We start from the raw sequence: 19,253 nt of genomic DNA on the forward strand, positions 1-19,253 counted from the left end.
TTCCCTGCTATGAAAGGAAATAAAAACTAACATCACACAAAATTTTGGAGAAAAATAATTTTTTACTTCAACATGTGAAAAAACCACTGACATATTTGGATTAAAAAAATATAGGAACATTCTCAATGTTTCTAGATGCACATGACACATATTTTACTGTGAAAACAAAAAAGTATTCTGAGTCAGAATAAAATAACATAAGAGGTTTAAAACTTTTCCACCTGTGTAATGAAAAATGTCGTTGCTGATGACTTCGCATTCTGTTGGCCCTAATAGAAACTTTCAGTGAGAAAGTTATTAAGAAAACTGTAAAATTAATTTTGGTAACATGTGTATTGTATTGTGTCCCCCAAGAGTGCATTTTATTTACAAGAGATTCCACGTGCAATAGTGCGTGAGTAATCATATGCTGCCACCAGGACTTTAGTTCCAACAGCTCACCTAAACAGACCGAGAATATTCTCTATTTCCCAATTTTTTTTATTTTTATTTGCAGTTATTACAGACCCTCCATCACTGCACCCAGCACACAAATTGCCAATATATGCCTTACAAAAGCAGCTGTACATATTTTCAGCCCACTATTTCCATTGCAGTAGAGTGAAAGATATTTGTTTGTATGGTTTTGTAAAGCCCAAGTTTTACTGAAGAATACCACAAGACAGTTGTCCTCAATACACAATAAGTGCATTCTACACACAAAGATTCGACCTTGCTGCTCCAATATCTGTGTCCCATTAAAAATTTTTGTCCGTCGTTACACTTTGTGACCCAAAAACCTAATAAACAGTGAAGCCAAAGAACAGAATTATTTCACAGAGATCACCCTGTATTTTTCTATCTGTCAGATGCTCTCCTCTTCTGCAGTAACCAAGTACACTTCTCCACAATAAATTTTTGTTAAAAAATCATCAAATTCTGTAGATTTCCATTTTTGTTTGTATCCCTTTCTTGGAGGATCGAAGTACAAGCTCACATCTGGAGACTCTGTCAACATCACTGCACTGTTTACACGGAATACAGTCGATTCGGAAATACAACAAGGCTTTACTGTCAGTTTATAAATTTGTGCAAAATTTATATCATTCCTGGCTTCAGTATGTTCGATACAACAATCTTAGTTTATTTTCGAATGTCTCGTCATCCTTTACACACACGGGCCAGTTGGACCCTCGCTCCTTCCTTACCCCCGCTATAACACACAAGTCAACGCACCTTTCTACAGAAGACAGAAACCACACACAAACATACATATCACACAGAAACGGTGAAAATGCAGGTGGCGCTGACCTGCATCGCCGCTATAGCACGTAAATGGCAACAGAGCTGTAAAATTGACAAATTACAGCAGTTCGTACCTGATGCTGTGACACAGTGAGCACAACCTCGAGATACTTATTTAGGTGACAGCTGCTATAGTTCCTGAGAGAATACAGTGAAGGAAACTGTACAGAATGGACAACTGAAGTCATATAGCATTGCTCACAGCGGCACAGTAAGCTGCAAGTCTCCAGTGGGCCAAACGACACAGTAACTGAGTGGAGGTGTCTACTGTGGTTTGAGAAGTAATGAATTTACCTCTGCTCAGACAACACGAGGCGAAGTGTCAAGCGGACCGATAGCCTAGTGATGTGTTCGACCACAGTGTGTGGAGGGTGCAGGACAGGCCAGAGTTTGTTCCCTGTTGCTCTCTCGGGCGTGCTTCTCGTTACCACGACTCGGGCTCACTCGTTCAAGTTACGGTGAACATCAACTGTGATGTTTATTTGTGCATTCCTGGTGAATGAGCATTAAACTTTCTTGTATATCTTCATGATGAAACTGTATGCAGTGCACACCTCTGTCTTCCAACATGACAATGGCTGTGTCCACAGAGCTGCACACATACATTCCTGGTTCAACAAACACTCACTCGGGAACTCTTTCACACCTCGAGTGGCCCTCTAAACCAGTGACAGTCAACCTGGTCCCTATCGCCCACTAGAAGGGCTTCCAGCTTTCACAGTGGATGGTATACAGTAGGGTTTTAAAATAATTTTCATTAGGTATTCATAAAATTCTGGCATAAAATATTTGCTATTTAATTATTGTTATGTTGGTGTATAATTGATAAGCGGTTTTGTTTTGTGTGTTGGTGTTCTCACTGCTGTGGCTTTATTTATCATTTGCTATTTTTTATTTCTAGTTCACTGTTGCTATCCGAGATTACATCTTGTCACTTTGTCCTTTGGAGATAATGAGCGGAGCTGCGGACACTAGAAAATGGGAGTGTCAAGTGGAGAAATCAGAACATTTCCGACGTATTCTTCTGTTTGCACCGTGTATGGTGATAACGCCACTGGACAGAGCGTGGCAAGAAAATGGTTTTCTCGGTTTAAGGAGTATCATTTTAACATTAGTGTCTCTCCAGTTTCAGGAAGGCCTTTGGGGTATCGTGAAGCTCATTTAAACACATTAATCCACAATGATCCACACCAGTGTAACCGAGAACTGGCAAATGTGATGAACTGTGATCATTCCACCATCGTACGGCATTTGCACGGAATGTGGAAGTTTCAAAAATCGGGTGTAGGGGTACCGCACGCTCTAAGCCAAAATCACAAAAATCAACATGTCGCCATTTGGGCATCTCGGCTTGTTCATCATCAACTGGTTCGAGGAGAAAGGCTGACCATTCCTATTCTGTATCATTACTGGTGATAAGAAATAGTGTCTTTATGCTAACATCAGGGAAAGAAAGGAATGGTTAACCCCAAAAAACAGCAGCAACTCCCGATACAATGACCTGCACGCAACCACAGAAGATCCCTATACAGGAGTTGGGTTGCGAAGTCATTCTGCAATCACCTGATGTGGCACCCTCAGATTTTCACCTTTTCCATTCTCTATCAAACATTCTTCAAGGAACTTCATTTGTGGATGAAAATAAGTGCTTAACATGCCTCAACAGGTTCTTCACCACAAAACCACACAACTTCCAGTCGTGGAATCAAAACGTTACCCCAGCGTTGAAGATTATTGTAAATAGTGAAGAAGAATATATTACTGACAACATGTGTTTATTAAACTTACGCAAAAAGGTTAGAAACTTTTGCACCAACCCAACATTATAATCTGTAACTTACTATAGCTCTGTTTTATACATTTTATAAAGTTATTTCCTACGTTACAAGTTCCTAGAAAATTTTACTGCCAACAAAGGTATAAAAGTGAGCAGTAGATAAAAAAGGGTTGACTACTCCTGCTCTAAATCCTCAAATCTTAATCTCAAGGGAAATTTCTTGCATTATTTGGAGCAGCAGGTGTATAATTTGTCTGGTGTTACATATAACCCCAGAGGAGTGATGTGTTCCGTAAGCATTCTTATGGAGAAATGATACTTGGGAATGAAAGCAGTAAAACAAGTTATAGTAGAGAAGAGCACAAATATTGTGGAGATTTTTTATTTCATTTGGACACGTGGAACCATGCCGAGGGATGACGTGTGTCTTCCAGATGGGGCGGTGACTGCAGCACCTTCGTGAAAGGAAGTGCTTGTGCAGATATGAATACAGAAGCTCCTAGCATCATCGCTCTACTTCGGAGAGGTGTGAAATCCTCACAGAATATAAATATTTTTTACAATAGTTAAGACTGATCAGGCAAATGAAATGTCACTCATATTCATTCACTCTTTGAACAGACTTATACATCTCAGATGTTAAGATCTGACAAAAGTTACATGTTATCCAGGCAATCAATTTACATTTATAGACAAAACAATGTAAGAAATGCAGTATTAAATTTCATTACAGTGATAATTACGCACGGAAGAGACAAAGTCCATAATAGCTGCATACAAGGCGACTGTCGAGCAGTGAAAAGATAACAGAAAAACAATATTAAATCTCAGTTAAAGAAATCATTTCCAGTGAAAATGAGCACTACATGCTGCAGTCAAAATCCCCGTAATTTGGTAACTCTACAGGATATGACGATCAGTGAGTGTCATCAGCTGGATACGGTACACCAGAAGAAACTTGCGGCCTCCACGCTGATTTGAGCCCATTATGAGAGTTAAAGGCAAGGGCCTGATGATTCCTGAGGGTGAGCAATTTTTTGTCTAGTGCGCTTATTTTCAGAGCATAATTATTGTACTCTCTTATTTACTACACTAGCAAAAAAGGAAAAATAAAAAGATAAGTGAGAATTCTAAAGAATAAAATACAGTAACATAGACATAAATGTGAGAATCATTTGGTGCAAATTGATGACAAAAAATGACATCGACAAGTGAGGCAATTTCATCAATCAGCTGAAGAGAACGAGGGAAGACGACGCAAGTAACCTAATTTATTACATGCAGATGAAAAGAAGAAGCTGCGGTGATAAATGAGTAAGCTATTTCCCTGTCAGCTACTGAGTGTCACTCTCTTGTTGTTGTCTTACCTTGTAACAATGTTTACACATATATTTTCAGTACACAGCTTGCATTTAAAACTCCAACACCAGATATAATAGTAAATAATACAGTTGTACTTAATGTGCATATATAGTATGTGATTTTGGACTGTACAGCAGTGCAAAATTCATAACACAGAGCTGTAACCTCTGACAGCAACTATGGCCTTAACCTGGTTGGACAGTGTGTCCAATTGAGCCCCATGCCAGAGTTCATCAATCATAGTGACTGGTGAGTATCAGTCCCCCGACCAGAAGTTTTCACTGTGTGAGAGATCCAGAGAATGTGCGAGCAACAGACAGCAAAGCAAAGGCGACGACGTATGGTCTCACTTTATCACGTCTAACAATATTGTCAGAGAGATCTGGAAGATGAGGCACCAGCCTACACTTCAGAAATAGGTCCAAAAGACCATCAATACAAACTGGAGGTGACCTCTCGATAAATGTTAACTCGAGCCTGTAGTAAACTTGCATAGTTGGTGCTTTGCACCAGCAAGATGTGATATCTTTGTGTTACTTTGCTTAGAGAGTATCTTTGTAAAGTCATGGTCGTGAACAGACACAGGAAAGAGGGACTGAGACATGGCTTCATGCCGATGAAGTATAATTTTATCCTGTGAACTAAATGTGGTCAAAACCATGTGTAACAAAGATGTTAACTTTTGCAAATTATCAATTTCAAGAAGAAATACAAATCCACCACTCATAAAGTTAGTCTTTATTTTAAAACTGGCCCTTTATATCCTGTTTGTTGTACATTATTAATGAGGACCCATGGTTATGCTGAAGCTACAATTATAATCGAACAATTTGTTTGAACATATTAACATCTTTCAGAATCATATAACAAAATGGTTCAAATGGCTCTGAGCACTATGGGACTTAACATCTCAGGTCATCAGTCCCCTAGAACTTAGAACTACTTAAACCTAACTAACCTAAGGACATCACACACATACATGCCCGAGGCAGGATTCGAACCTGCGACCGTAGCATTCGCGCGGTTCCAGACTGAAGCGCCTAGAACCGCTCGGCCACCAGCGGCCGGCTAACAAAATGTACTGGATGACAAGCTGAGGTACCAATTTCATCGAATTATCTAGACTGTCATCAACAACTTACATGTCCGACAGTGCAATTAGAGAAATGTTGCTTTAAAACTTAAATTTCATCATTTTGATATCTTTGTATTGTTTGAGCTGAGGGGACAACCAAATTAGAGTATCAAAGAAAGTTGCAACAATGGGTGCTTTGCTGACAGTCCGTCACAATTTGAGACCTTTTTCGCACTGTCTAGTTGCATACTCATCTCACTGCAAATCTGAGGAAGCAGAACACTTTGTGATAATTTGACATCTGTTGCGTGTCATCTCCAGAACGCTGAATCTGTAATGGCCAGTAGTGTAGCACAGTGAATTCAAAAACAGGTGCCCTGGTCAGAACTGTGACCACACTCTTGGTACGGTGCCGACTCCTCGCCTCTGCACAGAAATTGAAGAGCCCGTATGAAAACTTACCTGTAATGCCACCTGCGGCTATCATCATTGCAGTGTTTTCCGACATCTTCAGCTACGGACGTCCCTTCCACTGTGACACGCTGAACTGAGGCTCTCTTGAACTGGTCACATGCAATATCTGTCAACAATACAGACGTTACTAATAGTTATCCTAATGAGCAACGAGCCGTGACCACAGTAAATACTATTATTACTTTGTGTGCAAATTCTTGACTCATTTTGCACAAGCATCGGGAAAATATAGCTTCTCCAGTTTCACACTATCGAAAATATACCACCCTCGTCTTGGGTAGTGTCACAACAAGAAATAATGAACAGCACGCTGTTAGCTCCAGTAGCAGTGCACCTAAATTAAAACAATGTTTGTTCATCAAAACTGAACAGGGAGAATGTTATGTAACGTAGATGATTGCACATTTTGCAGAGTGGTGTTCAAGGACCTTGGTATACTTACATACACTTTCCATTACATTTACTTTCTAATGGAATTTGTTGGTAACAATAAAAATCAGTTCAGATTAACTGTGACCCTTAGGGTGTGATCACAGTGTTAAGCTTTTTCCTATGCTACATGTACAACATGTAGGACACAGTAGCAGTAGTAGTAATAGAAGTAGAAGCAGTAGCAGCAGTTGTTACATGGATGAAGGTCACAGCGTATTCACTCGTTCGTTCAGTCCCTTCAGGAAGAAAAACCTTCTGGGAGATGGAACAAGTCATGGTATACATTTACAAAATACAAGGAAATTGTAGAAAGTTAATCTGTGTGCTTCTAGCAGTGAGCTGTCATTTTAGTGTTTATGGCAGCAAAATTTAATCAAGTTAATAGAGATAAAGTGATTACTTTGGAAAAAGCTGTTGTTTCCTCGGTGAGACTAAGTAGCTGCACCTTAACATTTACATGATCATGAGAAAATAGGTAGCTAAATCTGTAAAAACTGAGTCCAATCATAGCACACTAGTACCTGTCACACAGCTAACAGGACAACTGAATTCTCAGGTCTATATCATGGCAGAGTTCCAATGCCATCCCACCATAATACATAACTCTACCAAGAACCCTTGACAAGAAGAAAAAGTCTATGTATAAATTATTTTTGTGTCTTGTACTGTTTGTGTGTAGCTTGCAGCTCTGCTTAAACTGAGATTACTGTCAGTACCAAAACTCGCGATGGAGTAAATGTGTTGAAAAATGAATGTAAGAATTCTGACATTCTTAAAAAAGAGTCTGTGAGATGTACAGTTATCTCCTCTACACAGTATTCTGTATGCTCTCTTCTGATGAACAAACATTTTATTTACTGTAGGTTCACTGCCCCAGAAGATAATTGCATATGACAACAGGAGTAAAAATATCCAAAGTAATTCATCACTGGTCTTCAGATGAGAGATGTTTCTATGGGCATAACAGAGTCAACTGACCTTCTTGCTTCGTTTATTCATGTTTTGAATCCACTTTCGCTTGTTAACCATCTAGAGCCCAAAAAACTTTATACAGGGTGGTCCATTGATTGTGACCGTGCCAAATATCTCTCAAAATAAGCATCAAATGAAAAAACTACAAAGAACGAAACTCGTCCAGCTTGAAGGGAGAAACCAGATGGCGCTGTGGTTGGCCTGCTAGATGGCACTGCCATAGGTCAAACGGATATCAACTGCGTATTTTAAAAATAGGTACCCCCATTTTTTATTACATATTCGTGTAGTACGTAACGACATATGAATGTTTCAGTTTGACCACTTTTTTCGCTTTGTGATAGACGGCGCTGTAATAGTCGCAAACGTATAAGTACATGGTATCATGCAACATTCCGCCAATGCGGACGATATTTGCTTTGTGATACATTACCCGTGTTAAAATGGACCGTTTACCAACTGCGGAAAAGATCGATATCGTGTTGATGTATGGATATCGTGATAAAAATGCCCAACAGGCGTGTGCTACGTATGCTGCTCGGTATCCTGGACGACATCATCAAAGTGTCCGGACCACTCGCCAGATGTTGTTGTTATTGAGGTCTTCAGTCCTGAGACTGGTTTGATGCAGCTCTCCATGCTACTCTATCCTGTGCAAGCCTCTTCATCTCCCAGTACCTACTGCAGCCTACATCCTTCTGAATCTGCTTAGTGTATTCATCTCTTTGTCTCCTTCTACGATTTTTACCCTCCACACTGCCTTCCAATACTAAATTGGTGATCCCTTGATGCCTCAGAACATGTCCTGACAACCGATCCCTTCTTCTAGCCACGTTGTGCCACAAACTCCTCTTTTCCCCAATTCTATTCAATACCTCCTCATTAGTTATGTGATCTACCTATCTGATCTTCAGCATTCTTCTGTAGCACCACATTTCGAAAGCCTCTATTCTCTTCTTGTCTAAACTATTTATCGTCCATGTTTCACTTCCATACATGGCTACACTCCATACAAATACTTTCAGAAACGACTTCCCGACACTTAAATCAATACTCGATGTCAACAAATTTCTCTTCTTCAGAAATGCTTTCCTTGCCATTGCCGGTCTACATTTTATATCCTCTCTACTTCGACCATCATCAGTTATTTTGCTCCCCAAATAGCAAAACTCCTTTACTGCTTTAAGTGTCTCATTTCCTAATCTAATTCCCGCAGCATCACCTGACTTAGACTACATTCCATTATCCTCGTTTTGATTTTGTTGATGTTCATCTTATACCCTCCTTTCAAGACACTTTCCATTCCCTTCAACTGCTCTTCCAAGTCCTTTGCTGTTTCTGACAGAATTACAATGTCATCGGTGAACCTCAAAGTCTTTATTTCTTCTCCATGGATTTTAATACCTACTCCGAACTTTTCTTTCGTTTCCTTTACTGATTGCTCAATATACAGATTGAATAGCATCGGGGAGAGGCTACAGCCCTGTCTCACTCCCTTCCCAACCACTGCTTCCCTTTCGTGCCCCTCGACTCTTAGAACTGCCATCTGGTTTCTGTACAAATTGTAAATAGCCTTTCGCTCCCTGTATTTTACCCCTGCCACCTTTAGAATTTGAAAGAGAGTATTCCAGTCAACATTGTCAAAAGCTTTCTCTAAGTCTACAAATGCTAGAAACGTAGGTTTGCCTTTCCTTAATCTTTCTTCTAAGATAAGTCATAGGGTCAGTATTGCCTCACATGTTCCAACATTTCTATGGAATCCACACTGACCTTCCACGAGGTCGGCCTCTACCAGTTTTTACATTAGTCTGTAAAGAATTTGCGTTAGTATTTTGCAGCTGTGACTTATTAAACTGATAGTTTCGTAATTTTCACATCTGTCAAGACCTCCTTTCTTTGAGATTGGAATTATTATATTCTTCTTTTAAGTCTGAGGGTATTTCGCCTGTCTCATACATCTTGCTCACCAGATGGTAGAGTTTTGTCAGGACTGGCTCTCCCAAGATTGTCAGTAGTTCTAATGGAATGTTGTATACTCCCGGGGCCTTGTTGCCACTTAGGTCTTTCAGTGCTCTGTCAAACTCTTCACGCAGTATCGTATCTCCCATTTCACCTTCATCTACCTCCTCTTCCATTTCCATAATATTGTCCTCAAGAACATCGTCCCTGTGTAGACCCTCTATACAGGGTGTTACAAAAAGGTACGGCCAAACTTTCAGGAAACATTCCTCACACACAAAGAAAGAAAATATGTTATGTGGATGAGTGTCTGGAAACACTTACTTTCCATGTTAGAGCTCATTTTATTACTTCTCTTCAAATCACATTAATCATGGAATGGAAACACACAGCAACAGAACGTACCAGTGTGACTTCAAACACTTTATTACAGGAAATGTTCAAAATGTCCTCTGTTAGTGAGGATACATGCATCCACCCTCCGTCGAATGGAATCCCTGATGCGCTGATGCAGCCATGGAGAATGGCGTATTGTATCACAGCCGTTCACAATACGAGCACGAAGAGTCTCTACATTTGGTACCGGGGTTGCGTAGACAAGAGCTTTCAAATGCCCCCATAAATGAAAGTCAAAAGGGTTGAGGTCAGGAGAGCGTGGAGGCCATGGAATTGGTCCGCCTCTACCAATCCATCGGTCACCGAATCTGTTGCTGAGAAGCGTACGAACACTTCGACTGAAATGTGCAGGAGCTCCATCGTGCATGAACCACACGTTGTGTCGTACTTGTAAAGGCACTTGTTCTAGCAGCACAGGTAGAGTATCCCATATGAAATCATGATAACGTGCTCCATTGAGTGTAGGTGGAAGAACAAGGGGCCCAATCAAGACATCACCAACAATGCCTGACCAAACGTTCACAGAAAATCTGTGTTGATGACGTGACTGCACAATTGCGTGCGGATTCTCGTCAGCCCACACATGTTGATCGTGAAAATTTACAATTTGATCACGTTGGAATGAAGCCTCATCCGTAAAGAGAACATTTGCACTGAAATGAGGATTGACACATTTTTGGATGAACCATTCGCAGAAGTGTACCTGTGGAGGCCAATCAGCTGCTGATAGTGTCCACACATGTTGTACATGGTACGGAAACAACTGGTTCTCCCGTAGCACTCTTCATACAGTGACATGGTCAATGTTACCTTGTACAGCAGCAACTTCTCTGACGCTGACATTAGGGTTATCGTCAATTGCAGGAACTGCCTCGTCCATTGCAGGTGTCCTCGTCGTTATAGGTCTTCCCCAGTCACGAGTCATAGGCTGGAATGTTCCGTGCTCCCTAAGATGCCAATCAATTGCTTCAAATGTCTTCCTGTCGGGAAGAAGCTCTTTGTGGTGTGGGAGAGAAGCCATGTATGTGAAAAACGGTATCCCATTTGAGTCAATTGATGTTTCAAAGTACTGCACCGAAAAGGTGTTTTAATGTTGTGCAGGTGTGATTAAATTTAGTGGAGCTTAACCTCTTACTGTTGTTATTTATAGATCCCCAGACTCCGATTTCACAACATTTTTGGTAAAGCTAGAGGAGGTTCCTGGTTCACTTTATAGGAAATACAAAAAGTTAGTTATATGTGGTGACTTCAATATTAATTGTATAAGTGATTTTGCTAGGAAAAGGATGCTGGTAGACCTCCTTAATTCATATAATCTTATGCAAACCGTATTCTTTCCAACGAGAGTGCAAGGGAACAGTAGAACAACCATAGACAATATTTTTGTTCATTCCTCATTTCTAGAAGGGCATTCTGTTAGCAAAAAGGTGAATAGCCTTTCAAATCATGATGCACAAATTTTAACTCTAAAAGATTTTTGTGCTGCAACACATGTTAAATACAGTTATCAACTTTTTAGGAAAGCTGATCCAGTTGCTGTAGAGACCTTTGTAAACCTTACCAAGGAACAAGATTGGCAAGATGTTTATAGTGCTGATACAGTAGACGATAAATGTAATGCTTTCCTCAAGACTTTTCTCATGCTCTTTGAAAGTTGCTTTCCGTTGGAATGTTCAAAACAGGGTACTAGCACAAACAGGCAGCCTGGGTGGCTGGCTAAAGGGATAAGAATATCTTGTAGAACAAAGTGGCAATTATATCAAAACGTTAGAAACAGTCACAATCTAAATGCAGCAGCCCATTACAAACAGTATTGTAAGGTGCTTAAAAAAGTTATTAGGAAGGCAAAAAGTATGTGGCATGCAGATAGAATAGCTAAGTCTCAGGATAAAATTAAAACCATATGGTCACTCGTAAAGGAAGTGGCTGGTCTGCAGAGACAGGTCGAGGATATAGAATCAGTGCGTAGTGGGAATGTCCGTGTTACTGATAAGTCGCATATATGTACAGTATTTAATAATCACTTTCTGAATATAGCAGGTGAACTAAATAGAAACCTAGTCCCAACAGAGAACCATATAGCGCTCGTAGAAAAAAGTGTTCCGAGACTGTTACCTGAAATGCTCCTCCATGATACTGACAAGAGGGAGATTGAGTTAATAATTAAATCACTAAAGACCAAGAACTCTCATGGATATGACGGGGTATCTAGCAGAATACTGAAGTATTGTTCTATGTATGTTAGCCCAGTACTTAGCCATATCTGTAACTTTTCCTTTAGGAGTGGTCGGTTTCCTGACCGATTAAAGTACTCGGTAGTGAAGCCACTTTATAAAAAGGGAGACAGAGATAATGTTGACAATTATAGACCTATTTCTATGCCATCGGTGTTTGCTAAAGTTATCGAGAGGGTTGTATATACAAGGTTACTAGAGCATTTAAATTCACATAATTTGCTGTCAAATGTACAGTTTGGTTTTAGAAACGGCTTAACAACTGAAAATGCTATATTCTCTTTTCTCTGTGAGGTTTTGGATGGATTAAATAAAAGGTTGCGTACGTTAGGTGTTTTCTTTGATTTAACGAAGGCTTTTGACTGTGTTTACCACAAAATATTACTGCAGAAGTTGGACCATTATGGAGTAAGGGGAGTAGCTTACAATTGGTTTGCCTCTTACTTTAAGAACAGAAAGCAGAAGGTAATTCTCTGCAGTATTGAGAGTGGTAGTTATGTTCAGTCCAAATGGGGCACTGTTAAGTGGGGCGTTCCCCAAGGGTCGGTGCTGGGGCCACTGCTGTTTCTAATTTATATAAATGATATGCCTTCTAGTATTACAGGTGATTCAAAAATATTTCTGTTTGCTGATGACTCCAGCTTGGTAGTGAAGGATCTTGTGTGTAATATTGAAACACTATCAAATAATGTAGTTCACGAAATAAGTTCGTGGCTTGTGGAAAATAATATGATGCTAAATCACAGTAAGACTCAGTTTTTACAGTTTCTAACTCACAATTCAACAAGATCTGATATTTTGATCAGACAGAATGAGCATATTATAAGCGAGACGGAACAGTTCAAGTTCCTAGGCGTTCGGATAGATAGTAAGCTGTTGTGGAAAGCCCATGTTCAGGATCTTGTTCAGAAACTAAATGCTGCTTTATTTACCATTAGAACAGTACCTGAAATAAGTGACATTTCAACACGAAAAGTAGTCTACTTTGCATATTTTCATACACTTATGTAATATGGTATTATTTTTTGGGGTAATTCTTCTGATTCAAGATGGGTATTTTTGGCTCAAAAACGGGCTGTTTGAGCTATGTGTGGTGTAAGTTCGAAAACCTCTTGTCGACACCTATTCTATAGTCTGGGAATTTTGACATTGCCCTCACAGTATATATTTTCTTTAATGTCGTTTGTTGTTAGCAATATTAACTTATTCCCAAAAGTTAGCAGCTTTCACTCAGTTAATACTAGACAGAAATCAAATCTGCATGTGGAATGCATTTCCTTGACTCTTGTACAGAAAGGAGTGCAGTATTCTGCTGCATCCATTTTCAATAAGCTACCACAAGAACTCAAAAATCTTAGCAGTAGCCCAAACACTTTTAAGTCTAAACTGAAGAGTTTCCTCATGGCTCACTCCTTCTATTCTGTCAAGGAGCTCCTGGAAGAGCTAAAAAATTAAGCAAATTCCATTGTTACATTGTTGATTTTCTTTACTTAAACTTACGACGTGTCGCCTGAATACGTTTCTTATATTTCATTTTATCTGTTTCTACAATCATGTTATAATTTCATGTATTGACTCGTTCCATGACCATGGAGACTTCTCCTTAATGTGGTCCCACGGATCAATAAATAAATAAATAAACACCTTCATTCTGGAAATCTGTCTCGATACAAACGTACCGCGCCACGACTATTGCCCCGTGCTAATCCATACATCAAATGGGCATCTTCCAACTCCGCATTTGTAAACATTGCACTGACTGCAAAACCACGTTCGTGATGAACACTAACCTGTTGATGCTACGTACTGATGTGCTTGATTATAGTACTGTAGAGCAATGAGTTGCATGTCAACACAAGCTTCCTTCAATTGGGCCAACTGCTGGTGAATCGAGGAAGTACAGTACATACTGACGAAACTACAATGAGCTCTAACATGGAAATTATGCGTTTCTGGACACATGTCCACATAACATCTTTTCTTTATTTGTGTACAGACCCTCTATATACTCCTTCCACCTTTCTGCTTTCCCTTCTTTGCTTAGAACTGGGTTTCCATCTGAGCTCTTGATGTTCATACAAGTGGTTCTCTTTTCTCCAAAGGTCTCCTTAATTTTCCTGTAGGCAGTATCTATCTTACCCCTAGTGAGATAAGCCTCTACGTCCTTACATCTGTCCTGTAGCCATGCCTGCTTAGCCATTTTGCACTTCCTGTCGATCTCATTTTTGAGACGTTTGTATTCCTTTTTGCCTGCTTCACTTGCTGCACTTTTGTATTTTCTCCTTTCATCAATTAAATTCAGTATCTCTTCTGTTACCCAAGGATTTCTATTAGCCCTCGTCTTTTTACCTACTTGATCCTCTGCTGCCTTCACTATTTCATTCCTCAAAGCTACCCATTCTTCTTCTGCTATATTTCTTTCCCCCATTCCTGTCAATTGTTCCCTTATGCTCTCCCTGAAACTCTGTACAACCTCTGGTTCTTTCAGTTTATCCAGGTCCCATCTCCTTAAATTCCCACCTTTTTGCAGCTTCTTCAGTTTTAATCTACAGTTCATAACCAATAGATTGTGGTCAGAGTCCACATCTGCCCCTGGAAATGTCTTACAATTTAAAATCTGGTTCCTAAATCTCTGTCTTACCATTATATAATCTATCTGAAACCTTTTAGTATCTCCAGGGTTCTTCCATGTATACAACCTTCTTTCATGATCCTTGAAGCAAGTGTTATCTATGATTAAGTTATGCTCTGTGCAAAATTCCACCAGGCGGCTTCCTCTTTCATTTCTTAGCCCCAATCCATATTCACCTACTACATTTCCTTCTCTTCCTTTTCCTACTGTTGAATGCCAGTCACCCATGACTATTAAATTTTCGTCTCCCTTCACTATCTGAATAATTTCTTTTATCTCATCATACATTTTATCAACTTCTTCAGCATCTGCAGAGCTAGTTGGCATATAAACTTGTACTACTGCAGTAGGTGTGGGCTTCGTGTCTATCTTGGCCACAATAATGCATTCACTATGCTGTTTGTAGTAGCTTACCCGCACTCCTATTTTTTTATTCATTATTAAACCTACTCCTGCATTACCCCTATTTGATTTTGTATCTATATCTAACTTTATCTATCCATTTCCCTTTTTAAATTTTCTAACCTACCTGCCCGATTAAGGGATCTGACATTCCACACTCCGATCCGTAGAATGCCAGTTTTCTTTCTCTTGATAACGATGTCCTCTTGAGTAGTCCCCGACCGGAGATCCGAATGGGGGACTATTTTACCTCCGGAATATTTTACCCAAGAGGACGCCATCATCATTTAATCATACAGTGAAGCTGCATGCCCTCTGGAAAAATTACGGCTGTAGTTTCCCCTTGCTTTCAGCCGTTCGCAGTATCAAAACAGCAAGGCCATTTTGGTTATTGTTACAGGGCCAGATCAGTCAATCATCCAGACTGTTGCCCCTGCAACTATTGAAAAGGCTGCTGTCCCTCTTGAGGAACCACATGTTTGTCTGGCCTCTCAACAGATACCCCTCCGTTGTGTGTGTGTGTGTGGGGGGGGGGGGGGGGGAGGGGGTGTTCGGCAGATAGTTAAGTTATTTAAGGAAACAGGAAGTGTTCAGCCACATGCGAAACGTCAACCATGACCTGCAACAAATGATGACGCTCAAGTAGGTGTTTTAGCTGCTGTTGCGGCTAATCCGCACATCAGTAGCAGACAAATTGCGCGAGAATCAGGAATCTCATAAACGTTGGTGTTGAGAATGCTACATCAACATCGATTGCGCCCGTACCATATTTCTATGCACCAGGAAGTGCATGGCGACAACTTTGAATGTCGTGTACAGTTCTGCCACTGGGCACAAGAGAAATTACGGGATGAACACAGATTTTTTTGTACGCATTCTATTTAGCAACGAAACGTCATTCAACAACAGTGGTAACGTAAACCGGCATAATATGCACTATTGGGCAACCAAAAATCCACGATGGCTGAAATAAGTGGAACATCAGCGACCTTGGCGGGTTAATGTACGATGCAGCATTATGGGAGGAAGGATAATTGGCCCCCATTTTATCGATGGCAATATAAATGGTGCAATGTATGCTGATTTCCTACGTAACGTTCTACCGATGTTACTGCAAGATGTTTCACTGCATGACAGAATGGCGATGTACTTCCAACATGATGAATGTCTGGCACGTAGCTCACGCGTGGTTGAAGCGGTATTGAATAGCATATTTCATGACAGGTGGACTGGTCGTCAAAGCACCATACCTTGGCCCGCACGTTCACCAGATCTGATGTCCCCGGATTTCTTTCTGTGGGGAAAGTTGAAGGATATTTCCTATCGTGACCCACCGACGATGCCTGACAACATGCGTCAGCGCATTGTCAATGCATGTGTGAAGATTATGGAAGGCGAACTACTCGCTGTTGAGAGGAATGTCGTTACACGTATTGCCAAATGCATTGAGGTTGACAGACATCATTTTGAGCATTTTTTGCATTAATGTGGTATTTACAGGTAATCATGCTGTAACAGCATACGTTCTCAGAAATGATAAGTTCACAAAGGTACATGTATCACATTGGAACAACCGAAATAAGATGTTCAAACGTACCTACGTTCTGTATTTTGATTTAAAAAACCTACCTGTTACCAACTGTTAGTCTAAAATTGTGAGCCATATGTTTGTGACTATTACAGTACCATCTATCTCAAAGCGAAAAAAGGGGTCCAACTAAAACATTCATATTTCCTTATGTACTCCACGAATATGTAATAAAAAATGGGGGTTTCTATTTAAAAAAACGCAGTTGATATCCGTTTGACCTATGGCAGCGCCATCTAGCGGGCCAACCATAGCACCATCTGGTTTCCCCCTTCAAGCTAGACAAGTTTCGTTCTTTGTAGTTTTTTCGTTTGACTCTTATTTCGTGAGATATTTTGCCTGGTCACGATCAATGGACCACCCTGTATAGCATGGTTTATTTAGTGTACAACCACTAATGTCTATTTCTAGTGTTGACAGGTTATTATTGCTTGTCTGAACTCGTGTAATATTAGTACTTGTGAGTTTAGATCTTGAACCATTAGCTGTGATCTATTAGTAACTCTATTTAATAGCTTCCTATCTCTGTTAATTTAAGTCAGTGTAGTTCGTAATACAACAATCAAAATAATCATAAACTATTAAAAATTGGGACAACCTTTCACTTAGGCAAACAGTGTCCATCACATGTGGGTTTCAAAATGGGAATTCCTTAATAACAGCAGTTGCAACCTTTGTCCATGAACTGCTAAACAGACTGGATAAAGGAAACAAAGTCACTGGGGTTTATAGATTTGTCTAAGGCCTTTCATTCTGTGACTCGTGCACTTCTATTATCCAAATTAGAAAGTTACAGTATAAGAGGAGTAGCACTTAACTTCTTACAACTGCATCTCTAATATAGTGTAGTAAACTGCATTATAAGAATGAAAGTAAAATCCTAATTGTAAAACCAGCATACAAAACTCTCAGCCCCGGAGTTCCGCAGGGAAGTATTCTTGGGCCATTTTTGTTTACTGTATATATCAATGACACAACTCAGCCACAAAACTCAAACCCAGTTAATTATGCTGGTGATATGCTATTTATTAATTGGGGCTGTACTGATCAGCTAGCCTTATAAAGCAATAAAGAGAACTCTGAACTGATCACAGAACATCTAACAATGAGTAAATTTACAAGACTGTAGTAACAACGTTCTTGTTGAATTAAAACCAATCTCATACTTAATCATAATCTACAGCTGGAACATCTGATAAATGTGTCTTTAGGCATTGTGATTGAGAAACATCTTAAATGGAAAGAACATTTACTTACTGAAACATCTCTCAAATATAATAAATTCTCCTGTTCTTAAACAAGTGTATTATGGATTGATTCACTCGTATTTGCAATACGAGACTTGAAATTTGGGGTGGCACATCCACACTCTACATGGACAGAATATTCAAGCTTCAAAAAAGAGCAGTTAAGACGACTGCCGATATAAGGAAATGCCAGTCCTGTAGGAACTACTTCAAAAACTATAATTTATTGACTGTGTATTCATTGTAGGTACTTTATATGCAAAAAGAGTGTGATGAAATGAATGTAATTAATACCGGCACTCACAAGTAAAAGAGAGTGATGAACAGAGTCTAATGAATAGACATCAATAACTACCATACGTGAACCAGATGTGATTACCATAGGATACTAATAAAAAAGCTATAGATCACAGTGCACTTGAAGCTGGAAGACAATTCTATACTAGTTTGCCAAATTATATAAAGTAGCTCCATGAAAATCTTTTTAAAGAAAAATTAAAACAGGTCTTAAGTAAAAAATATTTATACTCAATGAAAGATTTCTGGGTTCCATTACAAACAATTCTAGTTTTGTATACCTCAGCATACTAACAGTGGCAAATGCAATGTATAAATCTGCTGTATACATCCGTTATATTTGTGGCATGATATCTTTGTAAATGTACTAAACTGACAATGTCTAAGACTGTAAAGTTATTATGGACAAGTAAATATTATTATTATTATTATTACATAAAAGAAAGTAATTAAAATTCCTGGACCAAGATTCTGTAGAGGTTGTTCATCAGTGTGTGCCAGACATAAAGCCTTTATACTTAGCAATAAAATTGCCGACATTGTTTAATTCTTTGCCTTTTGATAATTATTCTGTTTTTGATTTTCTCATCACTGAATTCTCAGATTGAGGTGTACACACACATTTGCAATTAAATGTTCCAATATAGTTAAGTTAACCCAAACTGCAACATTTTTGGTGACCCCCAAAGTGATCTTAGGCACCAACTGACATAATCTCAGGTGACGACCAACGTCAATTGATGCGATATGCGTAATGTTGCATTCCAAACATCAAGTGTAAACAAACCGCACTGCCTGCACCATGTGCCACCCACATACTGCAATGTTTACTTGTTTTGAATGTCAAGCACGAGTCTTTCATGCCAGCTGTGCCGTGCACCATCCACGTATTGAGTGACAGCAACGTCAGACCAGACACTGTATGTTGATGCACCTGTTTCAATTAACTGAGTCACATTTACATACCACCTTTTGGCAACAGAATTCAGTTCTGCAGTTCATGCAGCTCAAGAGACAATTTGTGCTCGATAACATCACAGCTGATGTAAGCAGCAAATGTGGCTATGTTGTGGCTGCGCTAAATGAAGATGGCTTTTGAGACACTAGATATTTTGGCCTTAC

General features: G+C 39.6%; 1 protein-coding gene across 4 annotated transcripts in view; it reads right to left on the reverse strand.

Annotated features, from left to right (window-relative positions):
* Positions 1 to 19,253, reverse strand: part of LOC126210529 (mitochondrial 2-oxodicarboxylate carrier-like) — a 97,110-nt gene that overhangs the window by 61,434 nt on the left and 16,423 nt on the right. For all 4 annotated transcript variants that reach the window (XM_049939780.1, XM_049939781.1, XM_049939779.1 and 1 more), the window contains exon 2: positions 5,961 to 6,078. In XM_049939780.1, the coding sequence (XP_049795737.1) occupies positions 5,961 to 6,006 (46 nt within the window). In that variant the 5' untranslated portion in view covers positions 6,007 to 6,078. The remainder of the gene's footprint in view (positions 1 to 5,960; positions 6,079 to 19,253) is intronic.

This window comes from Schistocerca nitens, chromosome 10, assembly GCF_023898315.1.
Source record: "Schistocerca nitens isolate TAMUIC-IGC-003100 chromosome 10, iqSchNite1.1, whole genome shotgun sequence".
NCBI classification, from domain to species: Eukaryota; Metazoa; Arthropoda; class Insecta; order Orthoptera; family Acrididae; genus Schistocerca; species Schistocerca nitens.